Source organism: Channa argus, chromosome 1 (genome assembly GCF_033026475.1).
Source record: "Channa argus isolate prfri chromosome 1, Channa argus male v1.0, whole genome shotgun sequence".
In the NCBI taxonomy this organism is placed as follows: Eukaryota; Metazoa; Chordata; class Actinopteri; order Anabantiformes; family Channidae; genus Channa; species Channa argus.
The window spans coordinates 11,932,960-11,954,891 of NC_090197.1; the positions used below are offsets into that span (position 1 = coordinate 11,932,960).

At 40.4% G+C, this 21,932-nt stretch overlaps 1 protein-coding gene across 9 annotated transcripts in view; it reads right to left on the reverse strand.

Moving 5' to 3' along the window:
* Window positions 1-21,932, reverse strand: part of rbms3 (RNA binding motif, single stranded interacting protein) — a 257,723-nt gene that overhangs the window by 138,794 nt on the left and 96,997 nt on the right. For 6 of the 9 annotated variants that reach the window (XM_067497291.1, XM_067497274.1, XM_067497300.1 and 3 more), the window contains one exon: window positions 520-677. In XM_067497291.1, the coding sequence (XP_067353392.1) occupies window positions 520-677 (158 nt within the window). The remainder of the gene's footprint in view (window positions 1-519; window positions 678-21,932) is intronic. The other 3 variants (XM_067497282.1, XM_067497342.1, XM_067497325.1) reach the window with 1 other exon arrangement.

Sequence of the window (21,932 nt, forward strand, 5' to 3'; positions counted from 1 at the left end):
TCCCACCGGCCACCCCACGTAGCACAATATTTTTGGTTTGTCATATTTTTTTTTTTAATCACGCTTTCAAACTGCACACTCAGTGGGTCGTAGTTAACGGGTAAACTAGTGTTGCCCCACATGCTTAGAACTGAACAAATGGTCACCTGCACTTGTGCAACATTTATGGTAAAGACATAAACACCAAACAACGTGGGCAATATTTTTATGGGTCTTTGTTTTTGAAATAAAGAAACTTGTCACCCAGGGGACTGTTGTGTCTAGTTAATAGGTTTTAATAACAACAGGGGTCCATGGCACAGATAAACTAGTGAATCCATTTTGTTGGCAACTTCATCCAAACCCGAGCAGAGAGGATCCGATGTTGGTTTTAGTGTCTGTATGGTGATTGAAGACAACATGCTTAATTCAGAAATAAACTAAATTAGCCTTCACATTTTGTGTTCAGTGTTTAGGTTTAGGATCCTAAAGTGGCAGTGACAAACTCTGTATTAAATTTGAATAGTTCTCAGTACTTACGGTTGGCAGAGTTTAATGAGGTCCTGGTCGGTGGTCCCAGGTGGCAGGCCTCGGATATACAGGTTGGTCTTACTCAGCTGCTCCGCCCCTCCCTGGCTGCAGCTGTTAGTGCTTGGGCTGGGAGGAGCCATGGGATGAGGGGGTGGAGCATAGGGCTGCTGGGAAAATAAGAAAAGTTTTACTATTTACAACATGTTTAAGGCATAGTGTATAGAATATGTAAATACTATGAAATAAACCTGTAAACAATTTAAAGCAAATATTTCTTGGACGGCAAAAGACAATGTGAGAGAAAGAATTTTAGTAACTAAATGAAATGGCAGGCACTTCCAGGTCAATAAAAGACATTTTATGGTAGCTGAGAAGATGAGATGAGTTGAGATCAGGGTCAAGAAGAGATGAAAACCAAGCAACAGATAATATTGAGTTAAATGAAAACGGGCATCTAACCTCAGAGTCAAATAACATTAAACTGTACAGGGGGTCTTCACAGATGCCATGCTGTGTATCTATACATTCACTTTTACTGCACTTGCTATTATATTTATTCCGTTAAAAACAATAAACTGCATGTGAAGCTCTTCGTTAGTGTGCAGGTCTTTTCCCCAACATGGATTCCGAGACATAAATACAACTTTTCAATATTTTTTCATCTCGAGTAAACACTTCACAAAGGAGAGTCACTGAAATTAGGGTTCATGAGGCATCCAGCAGCTTATAAACACTTTTAAATGATGCCAACTTCCTGCTTACTATTCATACCCTCAAAACCAATTTCACTACACTATAAAACAATTTACACCTCCAAGGGTGATATCTTGATTCAGTAATCCTCCGCAGCCTACTTCATAAACATCTCAATATGAACGGCTTTTTATTTTTTTTTTTTTAGCAAAATCTCTATTTTCCAAAATGTATTCAAAATGCATTAGATATGTGATTCCCTCCCTTTATTTTCTCCATCTCATCCCTCTTCCCTGCTCTTCTCATGTGCCCGTTGTGCTGTTAGTGTAGATTTATGGTATAAGAGTCAGGGCCCCCTGCTTATAGCCCATTTATATGTCTATTGTAGGGACACTGCACATAGTGACAGAGCGAGAGAATGGAGGCCCTGTGGGCAAGAGCGGAAAGAGAAAGAGATAGAGAGAGAGAAATTCTAGAAGAAAACGAAGAGAGGAGAAAGAAAGATGATGCGCACTGCAATAAAGTAAGTGAGTGATGGATGAAGCACAGAAAAGAAAAAATGGTCAGGGAGAGAAGGGGACATGACTAAATAGCTCCACCAGCTCCAGTTAACCACGTTAACCCTTATCCTCCCTGGAGAGAACCGCAAGACCTCATACCATGCAGTAAAACCACACTCGCACACACTTACACAAACAAACACAAACACACATTAGCCCTCCAATCTGCCCCACACGTTAGCAGTGGCTGCCGGAGCATGGCTGATTTGATGCGCTATTTTAAGCGTGTGTGCCATGCCAGCGTGTCGCCTCCCACTCCTCAGACAAAGAGCCGAGGTCCCTGGAGCGTGAAGAGGGAGCCACGTCCATCAGTGGACGGCCAATTACCATGCTGAGCTAAGTGGAACTGATGGGCAGCCACTCACTGTGGTGGACACACACACACACACGCACACACAGTACTACATGTGTGCACATGCTACATGAGAACACAGAGACATATTTTTCATACAGAAAGTGAAACAGTCATGTCCAGAGCTGCTTTAAGTCCTGTGGGGAAACTCCAGCTGAAGTATCAAATAATATGAATAACTTTCATTTCAGTCTCAAATGCTGCAGTGCACATCGATGTCAGATCATAAGAGTATTCATGAGAAAATACAAAACAATTAAAGTCTTTAAATTCCGACTAATAAACAGCTTAGAATGTGTATTTTGGTCGAAACCTGAAACTAAAGGAACCACTGCTGTCGAAAAGTTAATTCCAGTCCACCTGTGTTTTCTGCATCTTCCTCCCTTATTCCTGTCCTCTCTTGACTATCGCCATCCACTAAAGGCAGTGGTCACTCCAGTAAGAGAAATTCTCGTTGAGTCTTAAATTGCTGTACGTGAGACTTAAGTCTAACTTTAAAGGATAAACACTGTATAAAGACACGCACACACAGCAGCAGACAGTGCCTCCTGCTGCGTTATAGCATTCATGTGACAGGTTAGAAAAAATAAAAACTAGTCTCTAGTCATTCATGTTTCTATGCTGTGGTAGCAGTATAGAGGAATCTTAATCTCTTAAGTGCTCAGAGTTATTTTTTCCCACTCAAAGTCACTGGAACGTTCACAGCTGCAGTTCAAGTCGCGACTTTGAGGCTTTCACCTCATGTCTCTCCTCCCCTCGTTTTATTTTTCCCAAGTCCACTGTAGCTTAAATTATACACACAGTGCTTAATGTACTGCGTGGCACCTACAATTTTACTAGCACAAACATGAGACACTACTGCTGTCAGAAGTGAAGGTTAATTGAAATCTACTCTCTCCCTTTCATAGGCTTTCTTTCTTTGAGCCCTTCAGTAATACTCACAACCCCCATTCTCCTCCTCCTCCGCCTTCTTCCCCTCCCTGGGCTCCAGGCTTGGCTTGCATCCTGGGCTTTGGAATTCATGTGGCCCGCCCTATCGATTTGCTTTCATTTTTTTAAGGTCAGGAGCTGAAATCCTACACAATGAGGCATGGAGGGTCAAAACCAGCCCATTACTTACAGTGTTGGGTGCAAAGGAGGAAAGCGAGGTTACTATCCAAGGTGAAAGAAAAAAGCCGGAAGACTCCCTTGGGATGAAGGATGGAATGGGTGCAGAAGGTCTCAGTGGGTGGATGATGGGATCGGGGGGGGGGGGAAGGAGTGAGATTGATGTTTGACTTTTTTGGGTTTTTATCCTTCTTATTCATGAAAAAAAAAATGTATACAGGGATTCTCTACAAAGTTTATATATGTGAAATTATCAAAATGAAGAACTAAAACCCAAACAGGCTCAGTATTTTATTATTGAAGCCATCTCGTGTTCATAAAAAAACAGACTTGGTGTATGCATATCCAATGGGGGGTGAACTTGAACATGCGGGGGAGAGAAGTTAGAGAGCACACAAGTGGTAGTAAGCACACACGCACACACACGACCAAAAAATGTTTCCCCCCCCTTTTGTTTAAAATCTAATTCTCGCTTGGCTTCCTCTGGTTGCCGTATCGGAGGTGAACAACTAAGCATGTTTCTCTTTCCGGACAGTTTCGTGAGTGCTGTTTACCCTCAGCCTGTCAGCCTTTAAGATCCAGCTTCTCAAATATATAATAAATACAGGCCTCGTGTGTCAGAATGATGAGGATTGAATAAAGTGCTTGACAAGAGGTATTTCAACAAGAAAAGAGAAGGAACATGAGATTGAGAGAAAGGGGGGAAAAAAAGAATTAAAGAGAGAAATGGAGTAGAGTGTGTGGGAGAATAGCTGGTTATGACACTTCAAAAACCTCCAGGTGGTAAATGAGAAAAACCTTCATTCTCTCTCCTCCCTACCCAGCTGTGACATGCCACTACAGAGGCTTACTGGGGATTTCAATTTGCCGCACTGTATTTTAGACAGGCAAAATGGTTTACACAGGCCCAATTTACCCAGCCAGGCATGCAGGGGGGGTTCAGAGCCTCTATGACATGCCAGAAAATGTTTACGAGTGTATTAAGTTGATGATAAATCTGGTGTACGTTACACACCCTAGGAGCACACACACTGCTGCACTTTATATTCCCATACAGATTACTTTTTTAACACAGTATAGCTAGTCCTCTCTGTTGCTTAGAGGGGTGTCTGAGTCAATTAAATCTATATTTAATCTTTATGCAATATGGGAATGTATTTGGTCATCATCACTGTCCTGTGAAAATATGCTAAAATAAATAATAAAACAGCTGCTTTCAGCTTTTTGACACTGCAGTTTTTTAAATTCCAAGGCTGATTTAAAAGACAGATGTGTCATTTGAATCTTTACGAAGTGCTTCCTTATTTTTATAAATGCTAGCATGTGGATACATATTGTGTGAATATCTGCCAAACAGAGAGGAAGGCAGCTATAGAAACAGGCCCGTAGCTTCCTGGCCTCTCTATCGTCCTCCCTGCACTCTGCAGGGCAAGGCTGGAGGAGAGGAGGCTGTGCACCAGCATGGTAATTGGCCCTGATTTATAGGAGGCCAGAGGAGCCAGCAAGAGCTAGCTCAACACTGGCACGAGTCCAGATAAGGCCATGCTGTCAATATCAGTAAACCAACCGACCCAACGCAGTTCAGCCCACACCCTCATAGCCAGGACGCCACTATGCTAAATCATGTGTGTCACCATGCAAGAGGTTACACGTGTGGCTTTGTGCATTTTCCTGTGTGCATGTGTTTTTTGTGTTCTGTGTGTTCCTACATTTGTGCGTTTTCTTAAATATCTCCTCTCTCTCTCTCTCACACACACACACAAACTTGACACAAAAAATGACAAGCAGTCTACTTAAATAGAAGAAAAAAGCCTCTCAGCTCATCCTCCCATTAATTCATGCTGGCAAATTCTCTGCAAAGACTCTTAAAGACAAACACAGTCCCAGAGGCATCCCTTCCAAACTGCCAGAACTAACAGCCAGCTCGGCGGTCAGACTGTACTCGAAGCGGCCTCGAAGCATGGGAGGAGCACAAATCCCCCATCCATCCCAGAGAGCTGTTCCCAAACCTTTAGCCCTTAAACATGTGTTTTGAGAACTGCTGACGCATTTTAATGGTGGTAGAAGAGGGAGGGACACTGAAAGACAAGCATAAACGACCTATTGCCTCGTCTTCTTGTTGCCTCTTGTTTTTATGCCCTGCACTCATGCCTGGCGAGGTAAACCCATAGCTAGAGGAGTGAATAGCAAATCATCCCCAACTCTCCTGGGAATGCAATGCTGTTGATTCTCCAGCCAAATGTATCCTAATAGGGAAGACTGAGAGCATTGTGTGTGCAGGGGCATGGAGAGAGTGAAGGAGGAGAGAGGAGGAATGAGATGCAGTTACAGGTATGACAGAGTCGAAGCCAAGGCCTACGAAAACAGCTAGACTAGAAAGCAGGAGGGAAAAAAAAGAAAAAAGGAAATGAGAAAAAGACAAATTAAAGTTAGAGAAACATATTGACTGTGTAATTCTTTCTACCTCTGTAGAACAAAAAGCACTGAGATCTGGGACACTGGTAAACTAACACTGCTATGGACAATGATGCAGGGGGCTAATTTTAAATATGCTGAATGGTCAATCTACTGTTTATTTCAAGCTCGCTCTCTTAACATTATTCTCCTTTTCTCTCCTATCATTATTGGTCACCGCTTCTAACTTTCCTTCCTTCTTATTACTTTTACAGTATCTATTATGTCCCCCCCCCCCCAATTCTAGTCTCTCTCTTTCTCTTTGGGTCAGATAAGAGCGGGGTTCTGTGTTACATGTCAGGATATGGAGCCCTAGAGTTAAAATAGAGGCCATATCTTACCCAAGGGAGAGAGATAGGATGCATGTTATCTGACAGAGAGGACAAAAAGAACAGAGGTAGACAAGAGATGCTTAATGTAGCATCACTGTTAGTACTTGTGATACAATAGAAAAATAAGTGTATCAAAGCTTGGTTGGAAAAGAACTTGTCGGAAGAAAATAACAGAAGGATGTTTTTTTTTTTTTTTTTTTTTTACATATGTCATTTACTTAAAAATCTGTTTTAAAATCTCATCTCTCTTTGTGCAATAATTAGTCACACATTCCCAATGTTTAGAAGAGTACAAATAAAAGTGCAAAGAGAGTGCAAGACCATGGCCTAGAAAACCAGCTTGTTGTGAGGACTTTTTCAAGCAGGGTTATCAGCAGAAGGTAGCAAAGAGTGGAGGCATCCTCGGTGTTTGCAAAGTGTGGATTCAAGTTGCAGTACCGGTGCAATGTTTACGTTCCATTTATTTCTTATGACTACGAGTAAGAATTGACAACCATGTGATTTCTCGAAATCTGGCAGCCAATAATCATGACATTACTAAAATGGCCTTATTTCACTTACAGACCTAAAATCCTTTCTTTTCTCTCCACCGTAGATTCAGACACTTCTTATGTCATCCAAGCTCTAATTATTGTATCATTTTGTTTTTAGACCCGCCACATGGTAGCATTAAAAGTCTACAAGAGTAATACTAAAAGTCTTCAAATGGTTTAAATTATTAATCTTATCTTTCTTTCAGTGGCTCCCTGTCTATATCAGATCTGCTGTGCTTCCAATGCTTCTAACAGTCTACAACATGGGCATGCCCCTTCATACTTGTCATATTTCCTTAAACTTTACATTCCGTGCCATGCTCCTTACTGTGAGAGTACAGAACTCTTGTCTGTCCCCAGAGTTAAAATGAAGTCTGCAAGCTGTGGGGCCTCTTTGTGTCTTATCTGTCTCACCTACGCCTTCCTCTGGAATAACCTCCTTGCTGACATCAGACAGTCTGACTCTGTAGAGGCCCTTAAATCCCGACTTAAAACACATCTTTAGAGGTTAACTTTCAGTTACTGGCTTATTCTTTCATTTCTTCAGTCCTTGCACCTGTTACCCTTTTCTCTCTGTTGGACTGGTCTCAGTTTCAAACAATCTGATAAACCTAGATGCACATTACAGTTCATGCAGTCTAGCCAACATGATTACTGCAAACTTTCTGCAAACTACTGACTCTCTGACCCTCTTTTTGTGCCCTCAAGCACACAAGTTTCCAATTTTTGTTTACTTTCTACAAAGTAAGTAGGACCTGGAACAAACGCAATTCCCAATGGCAGATACAACACACATCATATTTACAGAGCAAGTTGGTCATTTAGGCCACACAAAAATCTACATAAGCACACTGCAGGCTTCTATGTTTATACCACTCTTCCAACAACCATAAACCTGGTTCTCTGCGGACATTAACAGTCGACTGGTGTTTAGGTGACATAACTGGAGCTGAAATGTGTTTGCTGAGAGTGATTACGACAGTTTGTCTGTGATTGTGGTGAGCGCCGCAGAGGGATCTGTAAAAAAACAAAAAAAGAGCAGAGAGCAAACCATGGGCAGAGCCAAAGTGAAACTCAGTGAACATAAATATTTGGGCTGATTTGTCATCATTATGGCCAGCTGGGTCTGTTTGCAAGCTAGTCAGTGTGGGAGTGGAAACTGCAGGAAGGATGGAATGAGGGAGTGGGAGGACAGACACACTCGTTTAAAGGCCGAGGATAAAAGAGAGCGACAGAGGATGATAAAGAGAGGGAAGGTTTTAGACTTTGGTTGAGTGAACCCATAACTTGGCACCAACTTTCCAATCAGTGGCCGGATCCTTTGCCAACCAGTGGTTGCAGAGGGTCACTAATTTGAGCAAATCCAATAATATTGAGTTGATAGATGTGGCAAATGTTTGGTATTTAAACTGTTTATTCAAGTCTTTTCATTTAACCCCCCCTTAGCAGCGTTAGGGACCCAGAGGTTGTAAAATAATACTACATATGAGGAAAAAGACCAGCGGGCACACAGAGTGAAGATCCCCATCCTCTCACTCCGTATCTAATTGGGCACATTCTTTAGGAGTCAGTTATGCTTTGCACAGGAAGTGTAAGCACAAACAGAGCACTGTGGAAGATGTGGAAAAGGGTGGAGAGCAGAGAGTGAGCTGTTTTTAAGTATGATCTCTCTCTTACTGAGACAAATGTCTACCAATCTAGTCACGCACATTGGCTGGCATCCTGCCCTGAAGTGTTCTCATGAAGGGTTGAGAATAAGAAAAACGGAATAACACAAAAAACATCTGTAAGGCTCTTTGCCATTTTACCTCAAAAATGCATCTAAAGGCTACTCTGTAATACTTCACCTGGGTTAACCTGCAGATTAGTTAGTTCTACGTTGAACAAACAGTGTTTGACACTCAAGGAGGACCAACTTGCTGACTAGCTGCTGTTTCTAAATGACTGACTAGATAGTTGGCCGATTGATGGGAGTTATTGCTGAGGTGTGGAAAATGCCGAGGAGAGAAGGGAGAGAGAGACAGGGGACAGATTGATAGAGAGGAAGCTTGAGCCTTCCCAGAATGCCATTTGTTACGATGTTCACCAGACAAACAAATTTACGTCTCCTCTTCCAGAAGGTCAACTGTGCTCAAATCCATAAATAAGGACGTAATTGGTGCAGGAGCGACAAAGAGGCTCAAAGGTCCCCAACAGCCTAGTGCATGAGTTACTGCCTGACACAGACCTCAGCGAGTGTGTTTGACTGTGTGCCCACAGCCATTTGTTATAGGTACTACATAATGTTTGCATAACACTAAAGACTATGGCAAGCAGGTAGTCCTTAATAAATGCTGTAGCATACTACCTCTAACACGCTCTATACAATACCTCTGCCTCTGTACTATACAAGCGCAAGCATTGGAGACAATTAGCACACACATAATTGATGATTTAGTTGAATTACTTTAAAGGAGGTGAATATTTTTGCAATTCCTTATTTTCAGTTTTACATTTTGGATTCATTTAGATTCCTTTGTAAAGATCGGTTCTCACACGGACATAATAGAGTCGTTTCTTGCTAACGTTTGTCAAAAAAAGCCTAATTAAAACTACCATCATTTAATTTTGTGAAACAATTACAGCCAAAAACTTTTAGAGGGGGTGATTCTAGTCTACGCTACCCTCTGTAACATCTTATAATACATGAAAAGAACCAATTCTTAGATAATTACATTGAATATTTACTAAATTCAATGCCATATTCAATACGTGGGGTAAGGGGGGGTGGTGGGAGTTCATATGGATAATAAATACCAGAGTTGTGTCCCCTAAGGAAATCTTCATGGCAAACCAAACATGATAAAATGCCCTCTAAGATGTCCCCAGAGTGAAGCAACCAAAATAAAGTGTGCTCTATAGAGAGCAAATGAAGGCAATGCAATGTACTCAGGAGTCCATCAGCTACCCTTGATATTGTGGCCCTTTCGTTTTCTCCATTTTGACTTTATTTTGACTTGATATTATTTGGAGCTTGACCTAGTTTTTTATTGTATGGATATTTTTATATTGATTGTTGATTGTGTCTCAGGTGTTCTAAGTTCGGCTCTCCTTTTAAATGGTTGGTGCAGTCCATGGCTTTACTGTTGTCTAACAAAGATGTCCAACAAAAGGTTCATGAAATACTGTACATCTCCAAATATTCAGGAAGGAATTGACCTTGTTCTTTTTCTTACACTTATTTCAATTCTTCGTGGATCGTCATTATTATTTTGCATTTTGTAGCATAAACTTGTTTTATTAAAAAAAAAACAATTCAGTTCCCATACACTTTCCCTGACATGGTCTATGAATAAGAAACACACAGAGAAATGCGCACACATATGCACAGTTACACACAGGTAGAGCAATTCACACAAATAGTAAAAAGACAGATAATCTAAAGCAAACTGACACAGACACACAAAAAGGAGATAGCTTATAGGAACCCAACCATACAAAGATGAAAAAGATAGAAATCCACACAAATGCAGACAGGTATATAAATATGCACAGGGGAGAACAGGCATCCGCTTTCCTTTGAATATTCAGTTTCTTTCACATGCAAAGTAGTTGCACTGGGTCTGGAATGTCACTTTTAGCCCCCAAAGGAATATACTCAGTGAAGCGTCACTGACAATTGCCAGACTAAATACTGGCACTAAACACCAGCCGCTGTTGTGGCAGGAAGGCTTGAGACAGCCATAACAAATCAGCCAGGGAACAGAGGACGGCCAGTTTGTGGTAGTTTATAGGGTTATTTTATGATGTACATCTGAAAAACATATCCAGGGATATTGCACAGGGATCATAACCCACCAGACTGTGTTCCTTCTGCACAGAAAAATCAGGTGTACAAACAGTAACAAGAGGGAGGTGGTAATGGTGATCAACTTGATTTGCAGAACAGTTCAGTGTTACACGGCCCGCTTTCTTTCTGAGTACTTCTCAAATGACATAATTTCAATAAGCCATGCAGTAACTCTATCTAGCTTTTTGTCTTCATGACAAGTAAAAAAACAAAACAAAAAAACGTATAAAAAAACTAAACAAAAAAAACAAGTAGCTTTGAAATGATAGAGTTTACAGCTACTCTAATTGCAAAGTGAGCTGTAAATGTGATTTTGATGGATGTGAACTTCTGGATGAGTTTGAAAGAAGGTTGTGCAGAATGCAATCAAACCAACATGGAGGCTTTCTTTTCTATTATGGGAAAAAAAGATCAAGATTAAAAAGAATAAAGCACTTCTGGTACACTTGAAAATGAAACCCATGTCCAAATTGTGCAAAGCAAATATTACACTAATAATCTATTAATAGTTGTTCAAGGTAATTGCATTACATTAAAAAATCATAAGACTATGCTGTTTGTGAAGTAAATTATATGAATTACATAAATAAAGAAAGACACTACAGGTTATAGAAGATGGAACGCAGACATTCATTTGTTTATTTTTTAAGCAAAGACATGTCGTTATTATGTGTTTTTTCTAATAATAATACCAGAATGAACCACTTGAGTGAGATTAATCATCCCGTTTGTCGTGCGTCCTTCAGCGGGTCCAGCCTCTGATGGGAGAAACGGCTCATCTCTGACAAATACATTTTTACCTGGAGGCATTTTCTTGTTTATTCACTTTGTTTAAGCACTCGGTGAGATCTAATTTGTCACAACATTATTTGCTACCAGTTCATACATTGAAGTGGGCTGATACTGTGCTGTGCTTCAGGCGCCGACTCATCATGTTAACTGAACAAGCGCACTTTGTCAAAGCAGAAAATCACAATTGTACATATTTCCATTCACCCTCACAGTCTAAAGCGATGTGCTGTGACAAGGCAGAGGAAATTCTTCACAGCGTATCAGTAGCATGTTTTGTCTATACATTGAACTCCTTCTACTACTAATCTCCTGTACGGCAGACCGTCTTTTCTCTTTGTTTTTCTCTCTCTAACCTTTCATAACTGAATCCTTCCCCTGCTAGTCCTCCATCCATCCTCTCTTCACCTTCTCCAATCCTTTCAGTCAGCGCTCATCTATCTCTAAATCCATCCCAATCCTCATCTGGCTGCTTGTCCTCCATTTCTCCTTCCTGCTCCTCCTCTCTCTTCTTTCTCTTCTGAGTTGCTCTCCTCCTTTGCTCCACTCCCTGTCTCCTCCCTGTCTAACAGCCATTGGGGAGTTTTTACGTAGTGTTGAGCAGAGTTTAGTAGGCCAAGAAGAAGACGCTGTGCCAGATTCTCCACAGTGTGTTAAGCAACTATCCCCCCTTGAAGGAATATCAGCATTACTCAACACAAAACCCCCTGTATCTGCCCACCTCCTCAGGCATAGGCTCACACACTGCAAAGCTGCCATCCCTGGCAGAGAGGGAAGCAATGCAGGGGATCGTTTCCCTCAGGGTCCATGTGAGAACAATGCTGCATTGTAACATCTCAGTGGATATGTCAAATTGAGCAAGAAGTGTCAAGAAATGTAAGGCTTTTACATCGATAAAAAAAAGCTTAACTGCAAGTCCCCCCTCAATTTTCCTATCCATAAGTGTATTTCAGTTTTTACTGTCAAAGTACGTACTTTCAGTACTTCTGCCGGATTGGCATATTGGCGTGACCGCTGAGTTAGGGACCCTTCAGAAGCACCTCGCCGAGTGATTTAAAGGAAGAGAGTCAGCCACTTCTGGGCAGACCAACCCAAGCTGTCAATCCCATGACTTAGTGGAAACCAAAGGGGAATGATCTGTGCTTCCCAGCTCTCCCAAGTAGAGTTCAATCAGTGCGGGTGTGGAGCTTTATCCAAAAGTGTCACAATTGTGTGATAAATAAAGTGAGCACTGTTGGGCAGCCAGCTAGAGTGGGAGATGTAAGAAATGAGGTACTAGAGAGAGACAGAGAGAGAGAGAGAAAGCAAAGAGAGTTACAAAAAAAAAAAGAGTTAACAGAAAGGGGAAGATAGATACAGATTCAGACGTCTGCCAAAGGAGAAGAGGTGCAGTGTCGGAGCTGTCCAGACCTCAGTAGTGTGATTTATTCATGAGATAAGTCACCATGTGGAACAGGTGAGTGTAATGGTGTAATGTTTCCCCTATGCCAGACAGTTTGCCTCACTGACTCTGGCCTGTTCTGCTCTCACTTGGCTGCTAGAAGACTTTAATGCATGCAATACCTGGATACGTTAAGAGATCGCAGAGACAACAAAGCCCACATTAACAGTTAGTACACACACGTTTCTGTTTGGGTTCAATGGAAACATGAGTAAAGGAGTTTTTCTCAGACCAAAGTGTTCTCACTCACTCTTTACTTGCGCACTCTATTTATCCACAAAGTTTCTCATGAATCGCCATATACTTTTTTTTTAAATAAAAAGATGTGCAATTGTCACATATCAGCAATCGTGTTGCAAACCATTTTATGAATTAAAAAAACAACAACAAAAACAGAAAAGGATAGGACCATAATTCCTGGCTATTTGTTATAGTTTGCTGGGATGTTCGCACTCATAACCCATTTGGAAAAATAGGTGAGTCTTATCTTCAGCTTTTGAAATTTCAACATTATTTTTTAATACTTTGACTTTTATGGTGTTGCCCCTGAGTCTAACACGCACACGTTTTCAAGTGAAAAACTGTTACTGGAACATGGAGCTTGAGCCCTTTCTGCTTAAAAATCTGACAATAGGTACTTTTTTCATTTTATATTTAAATCATGCACGATCATTCTAATTCATTACCAAAAACCCCCTCAACTGTCCTTCGAGGTAAAACACTGTTTTTCCAGTCTGACATTATATTGTTATAAGTCAGGGTAAATTCTGAGGAGACATCAAAGATGAAAATCAGCAGTGGTCTGGCCTATTGTACTTGCTAAAAGGCTTCTAAACTATTTATTTACCCACCAATGGAGACTTTTCATGAGATGATAGCAGTGAACTGTTATTGTTGTGGTGTGTGGCCTCCATTCTCTCGCTGAATGTGTGGGGCTGGGCTCTGAGAAAAAAGCAGTCGCTCTATTGTACCGCCGCACAGATTACCACATGAACAGGAAGCTCCTCAGCTTAGTCGTCCGCCAGCAGCCGACCACCTTTTAAATACGCAAGACAGCAGAGTCATTGTGGCGATGAATATGAAGGAGTCTGCCCACAACCATGGGACGACTATTAACATCACAATAAGTCTCATGCTGCTTTTAAAAAAAATATATAATTTCAGAGACCCAGCAGATGACAGGAGAGACTCGGCACACACATAAGGCAGTAACCAGAACAGGCTGGCATTCCTTCATTTTTGCTTAAGAAAGAATGTGCTGGAAATGCATAATTAATTAGCTGCAGGCTGCTTCCCATCTCACAGGCGGCCTGAGTACAGTTCCATCAGAGGCATCTCAAGGCTCATCAATCTGATAATCGGTTTCAGTCACCAAAGAAGAAGCCTGGTAAACAGCTCTCCACCGTAAAGTTGTTTCAGTGATATTTTACTCACTTTAAAGATAATGGTTGCTAATTTGTTTTCTGAAGGCCCAGCAAACCAAACTACAGAGCGACAATAGACAGTTTGATGTTTAGTATGTGGTGAGGGCTACAGCTGGATGGCAGGTGTAGAGCAGAGACTGAAGATAATGAGGCTGAGTCACGATTTCGAAAAGTAAACAACTCATGTCTCACTGACAAGGAAACAGCGCGATACGGCTCCAACGGGCCTCTTCAGAGCAACTCTCATTCCAGTTGTGGTCAACAGTCATTTTTTGAAAACAGAACAGTTACCTAGACCAATCTCTGACCTCTGATCATGGTTTGGTGGCAGCTCTGGAAAACTAAAAGACGGCACGGATGCAGACAAAAAGAAGCAGCTCATAACAAATCTGCAGCAGCTGTTTCCGACACCGAAATGTCTACATCTTTAGCTCTTTTAAGGGAGTCTATTTTTGCCTCCTACAACTAAATTTAGAACACAGATTTAGCCAAAACTTTGATTACTAACGTCAACTTTACTTGCTGGCAGACACCACTGTCTTTTTTTGTTGTTGTAGCTTTTTATCCTTATTGGAAACTGCAGTTAGCTTGGTATCTTTGAAATACTACAACACTTATGTCATACCCGCATTCCCGCTCCATTACATCCACACACAACGTGAAAGCCTTGCCTACAGCCAGCCACAATCTACTTTTTCCCTTTAACCACTTTTATTAGTATGTACCTATACATATAAAAAGTATAAGCAAATCCAATTTATAACATACTTCATTCAGTGTCTATTTAGCACTTGCGTTTATATTTTTAATTATCTAGTTTTGCTCTGAGAGGATAAATAAGTCTTCAATTATCGCTTGGCAAAGGGATAGTGAGAAATAAACACTGGGAGTCTGTTGTTTATATGATATTTTGACTACTGCCTTATTGTTCTCCTGCTGCTACACGAAGGCTTACAACAGAGTCCAAAAACGGCAGATTACATGCATACAGCTTGGTGCATATTTACTAAAACTGTGGAAATTGCCAGTTTGTAAAACCCCGGCAGAGAAACAGAATGTTCAAGAAAGAACAGCGACAAGAGAAAAAGACAAAAACAAACTCAAGGACATAAGTTTTGTGCATTTTTTTGTATTCAAGCTTGATCTCAGTATAAGATGTCATTATTTGTATACTGTATTTTTCAGAAAGAAAGGTGTGCGGATAAATGAGGAAAGTGATGCTCTAGAATGAGCATTAAACTATATCAGTCCAGTTGTTTTTCAGTAACAAGGAAGCAACATACAAGAAAACCCTGGATCTACTGCCAGCGAAAGGGCACTTAAGCTATTCCAGTGACAAACAGCACCATGGCTAATGTATATTACCAAAGATTGAACCAGCAATTTCTGAGAACAAGCAAACAGGCAAGTAGGCAGTCAGGATCTCTATTTAAAGACATCTAAGAGACCAGCATTCTCCTCTCGCCTCGTTCCCTGCAGCAAAACAATAAATAACTAAATCACAACACACTTAAAAGCCCCGCCGTGCCACAATATCCACATATATCCTTCTCTCCACAGTCCCACCCCTGTCTTAACTGCTCTAAATTATTTTAATTCTGCGAGAGAGAGGGGGAAAAAAAAGTAATTCACATAAGGTAATCAGTCTTGGCTCACTCTCTCCCTGCGACAGACTTATTTGACAAGTCTGCTACATTAAACAGCCCACTGGTGAAAAGAGACAGAGAAAAAAAAAAAAAAACAAAAGGAATGCATCCAATTATTCAAGCATAATGATAGCTCTGTTATCCAGTAAGGCAGGGGCTCCCGCACAAAGCAGTCCCCCCTCTCTGTCTAATACATCTTAAGTACTGACAATCTCCAGGAGTCACATTTGACGGGTACCTAAATCCGCACCATTCCCAAGTCTTCAACCAGAGTCACAGCCCATTGGCACCGTCTCAAAGACTTATTTACAGTATTTACGATAAGGTGATAGGAACATTAACTTGGTGTTGCCCCCCAAAAAAAGCAGGTGCTTTAGTAGGCCTTGGCCTGCGCTATCGTGGGGTCATATTTCAGGCGCTGGAGCTGGATGGAGCGCTGAATAGAGCATTAACAAGCAGGATCTCCCACAGTATACAGCTGCGAAGACCTTCTATATAGATGTGAGCTCAAGGTTCACAGCACCTCATTGACTTAGCTACTACCAGGCAATAAATTCTAGAGCAGGAATGAATTGTTTGACCTTGAGGGTAGCCGGTGTTGCCAGTTGGAATCTAATACCATACATTATCCTATCTATCACTCCTCTTTTTTTCTTTTTTTTGTTTCCCCTTCACACATGCATGTTGTGCAATAAAGGCATTGTGTATCCAATTTATAGAATAAAAATAATTAAAATCATCTTAAAATCCCAAAAAATAAAAAAAGGTATTCACTAGTGTAGAAGTTATTTGTACTTTAATTATAAACAGCCTTTGTAAATTGCACAGGTTTTACTTTAACAAATGCAGCTGTGGTGCTCAGGTGGCTTCGCCCTCTCTCTTGCCCTCCATCACTGCTCTTTGTAAATCGGGTGGTCTTAATAATTCATGAGCTTTAAGAATCGGCATGCTCTAATTGGTGGGCAGGTTTAATACTCCCAGCACTGCTGGGACTGAAAAAAAAAACAAAAAACAAAACAGCTAGGACATTAGTTTTTTTTTTTCTTTCCAGGCAGTCTAAAAAAAAAATGACTTGCCTTTTTCTGGTTTCAAGTTAAAAGGCCACTCCTGAAATCCAAGAAGCCCCTTGAAGCACACAAGCTCGAGCATGCAGGAGCAAACGGTGTGAGCACTCGAATCAAGCTTTGAGAGAGAAGCGTTACAGCACACATTCACCCCTCAAACCAGACTGCTCTCCTCCTGCTCCATCTTACAGCAGGAAGTAGTGTTGATGGGTGTTGAGGTAAAAAGGACACCTTTAAAGTATGCTCACGGTAATAATGATACTACTGCATAATGCATTGACGTCTGTTCGGCAGTCAGCAATCACTGACTGAGGCTTTAGGGAATACATTTTGCATTGTATGTATTATGTAAATGTATTATGCATTTATTTATTAGAACAAGATGGAGCAGTTTGCATCAGATCCTACATAAAAGAATTTTTTAAAAATGTAAAAAAAAAAAAAAAAGAAAGAAAAGAAAAAAAGAAAAGAAAATCAGGTGTCCTGCATAGTTTAGGACTGACATTTGCTGACATAACATTGCAGAACTCATTAAGGTTAATGGGAAAAGACTAAAGAAAGTCTTTAGGAAAGTAAAGACATTAAGATGACCTTAAGTGGATTTGCAATTTACTACCATAAAATTACAAAATACTGACTATGCCTCTGTGTGAGGATCTGTGTGCTCTTAAAGTTAAACCATTATTGGCAATATTGTGGCAATACATATGCTTGTATTAGGGCATTGTGGGCATTGTTGTCAAATCAGTGAACAAGATGTTTATTTGGTGATTTTGATTATACAAAATTTTTGAAACATTGTGATAAAGTGTCATTTTGAAATTTCCAATTATGTTTTCTATAATAGTTTGATCCATTAAATGGCTGAGAAAGTCACTGTGTTGTGATATATGGTATATTAATAGCATAGTAAAAAGTATATCTGTCTTATCTGCCTACATTTTCATGTAATATACTATAATGTCCCAGGAGTCACAGAAGCAAACAATATGTATGTCACTTTGATATTTTCTTGTACTTTGCTCATCTAAACATTCCTACATATCGATCTACCGTTGTTTTAAAATCTTCTTTGTATTTGAGTTTAATTATTTTGAATCTACGTTTCCAGCCATCGTGGAATGAGTAAAAGACTAAAATAGCTACGCAATATCTGCTCAAAAGATCCAAAGAAAAATTCTCTAACTTGTTTAAAATTTTATTGTATATGTACTAAGGACATCAATACTCTCAATGACCTGATCCTCCACCTGCTGAGCAGTGGAAGACTGGAGGTAATATGCATATATGTGAAGGTGAAAAATACAGGGAAAGTAAGCTGGGCACATTCCAAAATGCCAGGTGGCTCAGGTTGTTTCTGGAATTCTCTCCGTCCACACTAATACATCAATAAAAAGGAAACTGAGTTGTTTTCTCCAGCTGAAGACTGACAACCAAGCGAGCCTCAGAAAACAAGCAAAAATGGAGGCTAAACAGACACAGAGAAATACACGATTACAGACTTAAGCAGCTTAATGGAGATGAGTTCCAAGAAAGTACATTAAAGAAAGATGTTCAGCAGATGCTTTTCACCTTCACCACTGAAACTACTGTACAGTCCCAAGTCACATTGTAAGTCCTCCACTCCCTTACTTACATTCACATCTATCAAATTACAGTGGTGCAGTCTCACCCTGTTCCACGTTTAAAACAGCACTAATGCATCTCAGCGTGAGGTGAGGTAGCTGTGTGATAGTCGGGTGTGTTGCTGACAATTACCAACAGTGAGGACAACAAAAGGCCCAAATGAAGAGAAATAGGTGTGGAGAAGCACTCCTGTGGGTGACTCATTAGACAACTAGGTTATCACACCCGGTGTGATTTCAGTTTCCCTAAAATGCCTTAACAATGTAGCTTGTCAGCATCCATTGATTTCTCCCTCCCAGGCTTGTAATTGGAAGAAGATTAATTGTGATCTGAAACCACTAGATGAGAAGAGAAGTTTTAGATGATAAAATCATCCCCCCTCAAGGGTGATGAATCTAAAATGATAATTTATGTATATTGTAGTTTTGTTGATTGAATTATATTTTAGCGGTTCGGTGTAGCACATATTCCTATTGATTAACTGTGGCTTTATGTTTGTCCCATTAATGCCTAAACAAATGATGTAATAACTTAGAACCTGCCAGTGCAAGTGATTTTCATTTCACGTTCAGTTCTAGCAGTCACCTTCAGATATTTTATTTTTATTTCTTTTCTAAAGAAAGAAGAAAGATGGTTTTCAATTTGCTTGTCTCGAACCAGTCATAGAACAGGAAAGGTCTAATGAGATTAAACTAATATGCCACAGCTGCACGAGAGCCAAAAATCCCTCTGCACCTGGGTCATCGTAGGTGAAAACAAACCAGATTTTATTAGAGGAGTGATAGACAGTTTGGTGGGGGCAGGGGTGCAAAGTTATCAAACGGGACTGCTAAAACATGCACCATATCCCAGCGAGGAGATTGGATTCCAAGTGCAGTCTCAGGGCAGCACCACTGGGGTCACTCCACAATCTGCACGGGTCAGAGCCAAGCCACCGCTACAAGCTGGTTTGACGTTCTCCATTAACTCACCCTCTCTAACCGACAACACAAACCTGCGCTGCTAAAGAGAAAAAGAGAATGAGAAAAAAAAGGGGGACCTATACACAATTGTATCGAATGTTTTTTGTAAAAGCTACATGGATAAATACTGTGTGTAGGAAAATTACATAAAAAATATAGAGTTGTTTAAATAAAGGATAAACAAATTCAATGTTCTATACATGTAAACTACAGCGCATATATTATACACTGCTCTTTTCTCATCTTACACATCCAGTGATTTTCCCTTTATATCTGGGCTGCCTAAAAATCGACATGTAGGAATTGGACCTGATGTTAAGTCTCCAGGCTGCATACTGTTTGGAAACATGATCACAAAAGAGCTTGTTTGGCACAGGCTGTGCTCGTCTAGCATATACAAAGCATATAGAGTCAGCTAGCTGCCACAAGCCACAGCTTTATTTAAAACTTCACCTAACCTTAAATGACTTGTGGAAGTTCCTGAAGGAAAGTTATTCAGGGTAGTTGAGCACCCAAAACATCTGAAACAGCAATACAGCCAGCAGAAATTTCATGCTTACAAGCAGGAAAATAAAGGCCGAAAAAATGCAAGCAGGTCTGGTATTGACTCTGCTTTGTAGTGGGGAACAGAAAAGTGAATGTTAAACACTGGTGGTACTGTAAAGGTTTCATCACAGTAAAATTGGCAGATGCAGGATCATTACAGCGTTTTAGTTTAGGTGTTTTAGAATGACAGTGCTTGTGTTCTGGCTTTAGTACATGTGTAGCCGTCTCACAAGCCCAGAATTTTCTCTACACTTCATTTCACCCCATTTCACCCCTGGGCCTTTGTCCGGGGGAAGTGCTACAAAGGGCAACTTTGTACTAACAACTGCATAATTTACAATAAGTGTTAGCACTTACCTTAGTCATAAAGTAGATATTACACAATACTTTAAAAACATATGACAAACTGTAATTATATAATTACTCAAATTACATTTTCCCCCCCTCTGAAACCCGAAAACTCCATCTTGTCAGTGGGACCTCACAGAAACAGCGAATTGGCGAGCGCTGTGATGTAGATTTGTGGTGCCTGCAACAATGATCACCTCTGTCAAAGACATCATGGGGGCTGTTGATAACTGCCAACAAAAACAACAAAACATGCCAGTGCAATTATGTGTGTCTATTTTATTAACATAACATGGGGAGAACATGAGAGGCGTGGGAGTGAGAGCAGTGTTGTGTGTGGGGGTGGGAGTTTCGTGTATGTGTGCGTTTATGTGTACTACAAAAAGAATGTGTGCTAAGGTCTGTATGTCTGCGTGTGTGTGTGTGTACTGTATAAGTAAGACTGACTGAATGCGGGTGTCCATGTTGCATGGTTGCGTGGCTGTGTGACAAAAGAACAGGAGCTGGGACCTAAAGAACACATGTTTAGGTCCTTTTGAGACCAGTGCTTTGAGTTGACAGTACTGTTTGGCTTTGGGTGGGTATTTCAAAGGGCTGCTGGGGATAAAAGAGAAGTCTCTAGAGCTTACAGCTGATACAAATTCTCCATTTTAAGACTCCTTACGTTGCTATCAAGTTTGAAAGATTGCAAGGGGTCTTGTTTTTCACCCATTACAGCAGGTTAACTATGTCCATCATCTGCCGCCTAACACAGAAAGACAAAATTCATTTATAATGCAGTGGTAAGATTCAGTGTCATCTCTTGATTTGTTTTTGTTTATTTATGTTTTTGTTTTAATCATACCAGAACAAAACTTTTTACTTCATGCCTCTCTGGTTACAAATTTGTAAAAAAATTTATTTAAACCAGCTGATGTGACTGTATGGATTTTGCTCATTCTTTCTTATTCTTAGTTCAGGCCATCACTTCTATCAATTAGAATAACTTATTCACCGAATTAATAGCTGATATCTGAGGATGTGGACACATTTCAATTCAGATATGGCATGATGGCTTTTTGACAAGCAACAGCTACAAGCAAGCAAGATTATCTTTTAACTTTATTTACATTTGCACTTAGGCTCCTATGTAAATACATGCACCCAGCATGTTGGTAATATCAGATTGCACATGAAAAGTCAGTACATGTAGCTGAATTTAAAAATGACTGTCAGCATTTCATCATTTGTTTACTCTTTTGAATAATTCTCACTAACCTGGGAATTTGATAGAAAACTTGAACAACTGACTGTCATTTCTCATCATCTTTGACTTCTTTTTTAGGGATGAACCTACAGCAAGCCCCAAAATCTCATCATTAACTTATTAAATATAACTACTGGTTAGAATACTGAAATCTATGGGAAAAAAAGCCAAGTTGTAATAAGCTAAATTATTCTTTGAAAATATTAAGCCTGCATGGACATTTATAAAGTGTTTATGATTCTAAAGGGCATATTAAATGATTCTTTTAGTTCTAGAGATGCAAGAGCCGTAAGGAAATCTCTAATGTCCTCCAGTTGATTTGTCAGTGATACAAGGTTTTAATCTGACGGCAGAGTCGGGATGGAGGGAGGCTGGCAGGCTGACTGGCTGGCAGGATCAGTCAGTCGGGGTGACCTCATGTGTTTGGCACAGGGAATGCCTATCAGGTTTCCCTCTGTGCAGATTCCAGC